Source organism: Anser cygnoides, chromosome 5 (genome assembly GCF_040182565.1).
Source record: "Anser cygnoides isolate HZ-2024a breed goose chromosome 5, Taihu_goose_T2T_genome, whole genome shotgun sequence".
In the NCBI taxonomy this organism is placed as follows: Eukaryota; Metazoa; Chordata; class Aves; order Anseriformes; family Anatidae; genus Anser; species Anser cygnoides.
Window position 1 is genome coordinate 58,396,088 of NC_089877.1, and position 8,909 is coordinate 58,404,996.

Here is an 8,909-nt window from a genome sequence, read left to right on the forward strand (position 1 = left end):
TTTTGAAGATTCAAGTGCAGACTTACTTGTTTGAACAGGTAACTTAAAAATCTGTTTACTCCCTCAACAGCATCATTTTTAACTGTCAAAATAGGAAAGAATGTTTAATGTTTATAAAAAAGCAGACAGAAGTTCCAGAGAATATTTCAGGCAGCTGGGCACATTCATGTTCCTATTACCATGTAAAATTTTTTTGAATGTAAAATCAGGTTGTTATTATTCCTGTAACACTGCACAGCTTTGCTCTTTTCATCTTCAAAGTTTTCATGACATAAATGATACAGGCTTTGCTTCTCCTCTGCATGTGTACAGCTTATCACAGAATCAGGGTCTTAATCTTCATGACATCTCCAAGTCAGTTGAATTGTTCAGGCACAGCAGCAGAGTGGTTGCTTATAGTCACAAAAGAAAGATGTATCAAATCTAAGATTAGAAATAAGACATTCCTTATTCACTGATGAATCGCACGCTACTCCTGAGGTACATCATAAAGTTCATTGTGTGTTAAAATCTACCACAGTCTTGAAAATTACTTTAGAATGACTGTAAAACTTTGAGATTATAATTTAATTTTGTTAACAGAGAATGAAAATATCTCGCATTAAAATGAAATCAAAGGAAGCATTTTTCACATGTCTAACTTCAAAATAAATTATTCTAAATGTTAAATCAACAGAAGAAATGTGATACTCAGGCACTGAGCAGGACTGAACTGCAGAAGGGACGTGAAGCTCCCAGGAGCAAAGAGCTCCAGTTCACCATTATTGGTCATACTCTTCAATCGATGGGCAGAGTTTTTCAGGTTTATCCCATACCAGTGAAACAGATGCCCGTTCACCATTCCACAGATTTGGAATAGAGCCTCACTCACGTGGATGCTGGGAGAACTAGTGACAGTTGCTATTAGCCTAGTAGCAAGCTCTCTAAAAGCTCTTGGGCAGAATGAATGCGTATGTTTACACAATGCAAGGAAACAGTGGCAAGAGCTCCCTTGCCAGAACAACCTTCAAAAACAAGGCTATAGGAGTCTGGGCTAGATCCACAAAGGCTTTGATAATTGAACTCTGGGCAAAAGTTTCTCTAAGTGCTCAAGGTATTATTCCCCTAGCAAGATGCTTCCCCCCCGCTGATGCTCTGCCTCCCCTGGAAGGATGCTGTCCCCAGCACAGAGGTCACCAACAGGAACATGCAAAGTCACTTAGTCCTGCACAAAGCTCGGTAATTTTGCTTAAAGGGCTAATGAAGGTGGGTTTGAACCGGAACAGCAGAGTGAGAACTGGAGCAAAAGTACTTTTGCTTCTGCTAAGCCTCAGAGGGTAATAACCATTAGCGCGGAGACAAACAAATGCATGCAGTAGCATCTTCTATTACTACAGGAAGATTTACTAGAGCTCTGAACTACTAACGTCCCTGCTCAGGCGTTTATTAAGAAGACTACAGTGAATCCAGATTCCCATTTGGGTACTCAAAGCTGCCCAAAATCCTGACAACTGCTCAACTGTTACTACTCAGAGTCTATTTCATCCCCGAGTCTCGGCAGGATTCTTAACCTTTTGTGTGCATGCGTGTGTCTATCTGGTATATAGGCCAGTGTCTGGCTAACCTACACAAAAGAGAGCTGAAGATTTACACACAAATGTGTTTCCCAGCAGTGAGAGCACTCTCCTGTGATGTGGGAAGCGATATTAATTGAAGCAAGATCTTGCAGCCTGACTCCACCACATCCCAGGGAAATGCCCTAGCCCTTGGGCATAGAGTTAATCTCTCATTAGCCATCCCTCTGGTCTCTTGAATAAATTATTTATGAAAAGCAGAAAAACTTCAATAGGAAAAAGTGAAAAGAGATTTGCCATGGAGTTCCTGGTAGAGAAGCCAATTCTCTGGGAGGTGATATATGTTTTAAAAAGGGCCATTTTAGGCAACAAATCAATTTGCACTTTGGGGGCAAGTATGCATTAATAACAGCCAGATGCTATCCTATATGTGAGATAAATGAATTCTTTTCTTTCAGCACCAAGCAGAACAAAAATATGTAAACAGGGTTCCTACTGACAAAACATACAGCATGTTCATTAGGCTGCATGAGGTACCTTATCCTTCTCTAAGCACCACCACAACCCCCTTAAAATAACATGGCTTACTTGTCTGAGGGTCTCTAATTGATAAGAGGGTTTACAGCTGAAAATCCCAACTAGAAAGTGAGGTCTGTTCTGAGGAGCTGGTAGGTGCCTATTCTGAAGCACGTCCTTTTAAACTTTACCTTACCCCTCTGCATTGGTCCTAGCCAAATCTGCCTCAGTTTGCTGATTTCTGTGACTCCTTTGCTACACTTGTTTCCACTTTTGCACTGTATAAAGATGGAACAAATCCTTTAAAAAAGTGGCTCGTACAGCTATGTGTCTAGAGCCAGGCTCCTCCCCACACCTTGGATGCCTAGCACCACGCTGCATGATGCCTTTATCTGTGCTTGATTCAAAACCTGGAGTTTTTCAAAAAAGGTGTACACTTACTTTTATTCTCTTTGAGAAACACGCAGAGCCCATTACTTTCATTTAAAACACAATGGGCAGGCAGAGGAAGAAAAAGACCTCATATGAGAACAAACACATCTCATAACCTTCAGTTGGGAGAGTAGGTCCACCACGGGCACAAATTGCAGTAATTTTGGGAACTGCTAAGAATTATGACAAACCCCTCTCCATCCAAGTATCCAAAATCCTGCATTCTTGTGCTGATCTTTTGGAAGAGTATTTCTACATGTAACCAAATATAACACTTTCAATCCAAAAGATGACTCAAGCTTTCAGAACACAGGCAGACTTAGGACTGGCGCACAAGTCTAAGAAGTTGACATGAAAGTAACATGAAAGTAACCACCAGGCCTGATTCTAAGTACACCTAACTCCGTTCCTGCATGTGTCCACAGCTCCTTGTCTCAACGTCCAGATACCCAAGCAGAATATTCAGCTGGCCAGAACACTAATGAGATCTTTTGGCCTACAGTTCTGTATGCCTTAAGTGCCTCTGATGAACAGATGAAGTGCCTCTGGCTCCACTCTAGATCAGGTGTGACACAAACTTCTTCAACCTGGAAATGCTTACAATCATTATTTCCTCACTGGTTTAGATTTAACCCCTCTCATGAATCACTTTCTGGTATCTTGAGAATTTCTGGCGGTCTGCAAACCAGCTAGAGCAATGGTGGTCTACAACTCAGTAGAATACAGGTTTAATGGATAAAACCAGACTTGCAGAATTAACTGTGATGTAAGTCACCTGTACCTAAATTTTACATTTAACTTTTAAAGACTTAACTGTTTTGGGTATAGTTATGAGATCCAAATTACCTTTGAACAAGTAGTGTAATTTTCAGATGAAATACCTAAGAATCCATACTATAACTTAAGTATCCATGAAAGTTTAGAAATAATCTTAAAGTCACATATTGTTTGTAAAAATTCTTTCAACTTCCTCTTTGTACAGAAAAGTAGTTGTAAAAAAAACAAACTAATAAAGTAAAAAAATGCCAATTCTATCTTTATACGTCCCTAGACAGAGGATTTCGTTGAAATATCAATACCTATTACAGAAGTGTAACTGTTTGCGAATAGATTACAAATTGATGCCCTGTAAGGCCTAAACTATCCTTCATCAAAATTATATTAAAAAAATTAAGCACCAGTGAATCTTCTTCAGACTACAATAAATTACAGGGGACGTATTATCGCTTCATAAAGAGTACCCAAAAGACCACCTCCAATTACAGCACTATGCCATGTATTGCATTAAGAATCCAACTGGTTTCAGTTTTCACAATGTAACAAATGCTGTTATTTAAACTTTCTTCACTTAGATTATTCTGTTATTCACAAAGACTTTTTTTATTAGATTTGGGTTAAGTTCAGCAAGCAGGTGCAGGGAATTTGTGGAGAGGGGTAACTAATTTAAGATAGAGCACCAATTAAGAACTGAGAAAAAGGAAAGTTTTTATTTTTTTCTTTTTTTTTTTTTATTTTCTTTTTCCAGCTGGTGATTAAAAAGAAGTTGGACAAGGAAAAGATCCAATCATCATAAAACTGGTAAGATCAAGGGCTATATTTTTTGAAATAATTTTCAGCTTTAGATAAGCGGTGGAATTTTCAAAATTCTTAAGCAGATCAGGCACCTAACTCCCTTACATTTTAGACGGTTTAGGTATTTACTGGGGTTTTCAGCAGGCCCAAACACCTTTGAAACAATTAGTCAAATAACTAAAAATATTTAGCATTTCCTTTGGTTAGTAAGTCAGTTTTTAAATGCAAAATGTGTTTTTAATAAACGTAGGGCCTGCCTCCTGGGTCAGGTGCAGACAGTTGTGCACTCATTCAGCTTATGCTCTCAGGAGACTGGGCCCAAGGCAGCGTCTGCACAAGTGCCATATAAACAGTACTTTCACCTTCTTTTTAGGAGGGTTTTGAGGCCAAGAAAAACAATCTCTGCCCTCAACCAGCCCCCAAACGCTCATCCCTAACCACCATATTACCACCTCCCCTCTGCCAGCATAAGCACTTGTTTAGGAAAAAGTTAACTTGTTTTTTTTTTGGTCAGATTAGGTTTGATCTGGACCAGCTCCCCATGCTGCTGCACAAACACTTGCACAAGGAAAAGCGAGGAAGTCAGAGCAAGCAGCGGGACTTGCAGAAAGGGCAAGTCTACTTCTTTTGGTGGCAATGCCATCTCTTGTCAAATCACAGCACGCAAACAAGCACATCCTTATTTCTTAACATACTCATCATGTTTAAGGCACTTGTATTCAACTAAGTTTAATTTTATAATACCATTTTGTAAATTTTAATGGAATCCCATTTTCCAAATAAATATAGCGCGACTCAAAAATGAAAATATTAACAAGTAAGACTTGTCACTTACAAGCTAAGCCAGCACTAATTGAGAATATGAAAAAATGGTCAAGTTTCCTTCTAATACCTAAAAAGAAATAGTTAACTCAGTGTAAAATTTACAGCTGTTTGCAAATCACTGTTTTCATTACACCAACCAATGAGAAGAGAGATTTCTTTAGGGAAATCACATAAAAATATAAAACAAGGTAAAAAATATCAGTTAATCTGTTTTGATGTAAACTATTTTAGCCCTTGCTTAATCTTTTCTGCATCTCATCTCACTGTTGGGTTTAAACACCTCCGCTGTGTGCATTCCCTCTTCTACCTTTCCAACTGATGTGTTCAGGAGCAAAGAAAAGAACAAATAAAAGTGAATGAGACTGAGATATGGTCCACAGTGTTTATTTCTAGGATTGTCCAAGCTCTTCTGTATTTCCACTTGCAACCATCCCCCTTTCTGTGACACAGCTCACGCTGGAGCCACCAACGCCACACGGTGAAGTAGAGAAACAACCAGTTCCGTGCATGACCTCACTTGCAGAAAACATCCACCAAGGAAAATTCAGTATTTTAGACCACGAGAAAGGACTTCCACATTACGCCTAGCATGCCTTCCATTGTTGAAGGCTCCCATTCTCTGGGATCCTCTGGAAGGTGATTCATGTTGATATAAACATTATAAGGAAGAGGATTTCCTTCCCCGCTTCCACCGCCTCCACGTGCCTGCGGCGAGGCTGGCCGTACGGCGCAGTTGTGCAACTTGGAGTCACGTCAATAACCCTGCACACCGAGGGCTGCCAACCAACACGTTATGCTCGCAACCCTCGGTAGGGAAGCAAAACCTAAATTAGGGGGTGCCCTGCTGCAGGTCAACCCCAAAGAGGGGGGGTTCAGGCAGGCAGGAAGCCAGGGGAGGGCCGGGGCCCGATGCCCTGCAGAAGCGGCGGGGAGGGCGCCATGAGCCTGAGGCGCACCCGGCTCCGAGCCGAGCCCAAAATGGCGGGGGCGGCGGGCGGGGTAGGGGGGGACACGGCACCAGAGGGGCCCCCCGGGCAGCCTGCCCTTCTCCTCCGGCCTCCCTCCGCCCCAGCGAGGCGGGAGAAGCCCGGCTGGGGCGGAGGGAAGGGGAGGAGAGACGGGCAGGCTGTGAGGGGAAGAGGCTGGGCGAGCCCGAGCTGCCGGCGGCACTCACCTGCCGGTAGCAGAGGCGGAAGGGCCGTAGGTAGAGGGAGGAGGTGCAGGGCTGGATCGACAGCTCTTCGATGGCCTCCATCCCGCCGGGGGCAGCGGCCGCCAGGAGGAGGAGGAGGAGGAGGAAGAGGAAGAGGAGGAAGGGCAGAGGAGGAAGGGCAGAGGCGTGCGCAGCCGCTGCCGGCCGGCCTGGGAGCGGCGGGCAGGGCAGGGAGCGGTTTCACCCCCAAAACGGGGGAGAGGCTGCGGCGCAGAGGGGGCTTGTCGCGTTGACATGTTAAAATACCTATTTGTAATAGTGTTTTTCAAACCGTTTGCGACAGTTACCTCCACACGGGGTACTGATATTGTTGATGGACTCCGGCATTAAACAGAAACTGGGCCCTGTCCTCTGGAGAACTGACCGAAGTGGAATTTTGTCCGAATCGCATCCCCATCCTGGCTGTGTGTCAGGCTTTGCAGGGTGATGACCTTGATGTTAAAAGTACAGTCCCTTACATTTGCCTGTATGGCATTTGTATGTCAAAATGGAATTGTATCAGTGGCATGGAAAGTGTGGCTATGAACACATGCTCGTTTGTACCTTAAAAGATGTAAGGCAGCGCTTCTCGGGCTTGGCCTCATGACCAGCTTCTAGTCAAGGCCACGCAGGCAGCCCATGGCGTAAGAGCAAAAACCACCTTATTAGGCCCATCTGGCAGTTTTCAGCTACAAAGTTATGGAATAATTACTTTCTCCCCCTTCATTTTTTTAAGCAAATCACTATTAGATTTAACAACTTCCTGGTCTTCATAGGACTTTCATCATCATTATGTAACATTAAGTTAGATTCCCCTTGGTATTTTAATATTCCTGATAATGTTTTTATAGATTCCTGAGCAACAGAGCCCACAATTTGTCGTGGTTATTTTCTCTCTGACTTGTGCTCACTTTACATGCAGAAGTTCCAGTGTACAGCTATTTCAGTTGCTGTATAAATCAAGTTATTTGGTCGATATGTTAACTGCACTGAGAATAATCTGAAATTCCTCCCATCTGTTTCTTTTTTTCTTTTCTAATCTATCACCACTGCATCAGTAAGAAAGTTTATCATTTTCTAATGTGGCGGTAAGAGTCTTAGCAACATGGCTAAAAGGAAGACATCCAGCAATTGCAAAGCTCAATAAGAAGTAAATGAGGTAGCACTTACATTTCAGAACGTTAACCATTGGTTCTAATAACACAAGTGACAAAATAATAAAATTTTTGTGGGACTGAAAAGTGTTGTGTTTTTAAAAGCATATTTGTAAATCTCTCATGACAAATAGACAGCTAAATGTATTTTATTATCTGATTATTTAAAAATATTGGTTTAACGCTATATTTGCATCATTGGATGTGTCCCTGTATTTCTTTACTTTTTTTTTTCAGAATGATCTTGAGGTCATTCAGAGCTCCTGGGAACTTAAGCTATATTTTGCTATTAAATTATTTCAGTCTTCCAAGCCCAATTTAAGTATAAACACAGTTTCCATGCATAGCAAGTTTACAGTATCTCTGTTTGCTTATGTTAAAAGTTACCCAGTACCCAGGTCGGCTCAGCCAGTTAGATTGCGCTCTTCAATAAACATTCTGACACCACTTTAAGGTTTTCAGTGTGTGTGTGTTTTTGGGAACATGTCATAGTGTGTGATGGATGGCTTATTCCATTCTTAGTCTTAGGTGGGAAGCTTTTGGGGTAGTGATATGTCACAGACCTGATCTTGCTAATGTACCTGGAACAGTTGAGCTCAGTGTCACAGGAAAAAACATTTTGGGGTGCTCTAGTGTTGCAGTTGTGATTGAAAGTTGTAGACTTCTTTATCGGACAGTGTTCTTCGTGAATGTGACAGCTGAACTAAGGGTTTAACAATCTGAGATTTAGAAGCTGGCTTAGTGCTACCATTTTACAGGTGAAATCTGAATGAGAAAATAAAAATATGCCCTGCAGTGAGACTACTGTCGAGCAACTGGACATGAATTTGTTACAGTTCTTCATTAATGCCTAGATACCCTGCATAGCAAGTGGCCTTGACTTTGCTAGTCCAGGAACAGTCTTGGAAAGGGAATGACCTTCTGCTCCTACTTAACTCCCATGGACAGTACTGAAGGGGAATAACTTACCTTTCAATGGGTGAGGTGTACTTTTGCTTGCCTGTTTCCTTGCACTGCTTTTGTAGCTTGCCTATGGTAATCGGTGCAGTGACTCCGACCTGGCTGTAAATGCACTGACTTCACAAGAAGAAACAAATAACAAATAACGACGCGGAAATGCTACACCAGCAGCTCAGCGCTGAGGTCAGGATAGCTCTGCTCATGCAGCGCACACGAAGTTCCACCAGAGCAGAAGTCCCCTCCATGTGCTCACGACTTTTGCTGGGGTAACTTGATTCCAAAGGACTTTGGGAGGCCGGGCGTGTTTGCTCGTTTTGCTGCCCCATATGGATTTATTACCTCAGATAACTATCACCTTGCAGATCTCCATACTACTTTGTTTTGTGTTACTAGACATCTCTGCATGTCTGTCTCTATTTTAAAGCAGAACTGGTGGTTTCATTCCTCCAAAAGCTTGAGAAAATAGACATTCATAATTCCAAGGTGTTCAAGTGCTGTGCTCATCTCTATTACTTTCAGTGAGAAGATTCTGATGCTTAAGTTGAAGCAGATGTTAACTGCTTGCAAAATCTTTTGTTTTCCATTAGTAATACTCTGTAAAGTATCATTTCCATTTCTATGACACTGTCCCTAGATTATCGGTTCCCAAACTTCTTACATCATAGGTTGTTCTTTGCTATCAGTTTCTTTGCAGGTTACTACCTA

At 42.0% G+C, this 8,909-nt stretch overlaps 1 protein-coding gene across 1 annotated transcript in view; it reads right to left on the reverse strand.

Annotated features, from left to right (window-relative positions):
• Window positions 1-6,263, reverse strand: part of NUDT14 (nudix hydrolase 14) — a 60,209-nt gene extending 53,946 nt beyond the window's left edge. The window contains exon 1 of the mRNA XM_013183069.3: window positions 6,073-6,263. Within this exon, the coding sequence (XP_013038523.1) occupies window positions 6,073-6,153 (81 nt within the window). The 5' untranslated portion in view covers window positions 6,154-6,263. The remainder of the gene's footprint in view (window positions 1-6,072) is intronic.
• Between the last annotated feature and the right edge of the window lie 2,646 nt (window positions 6,264-8,909).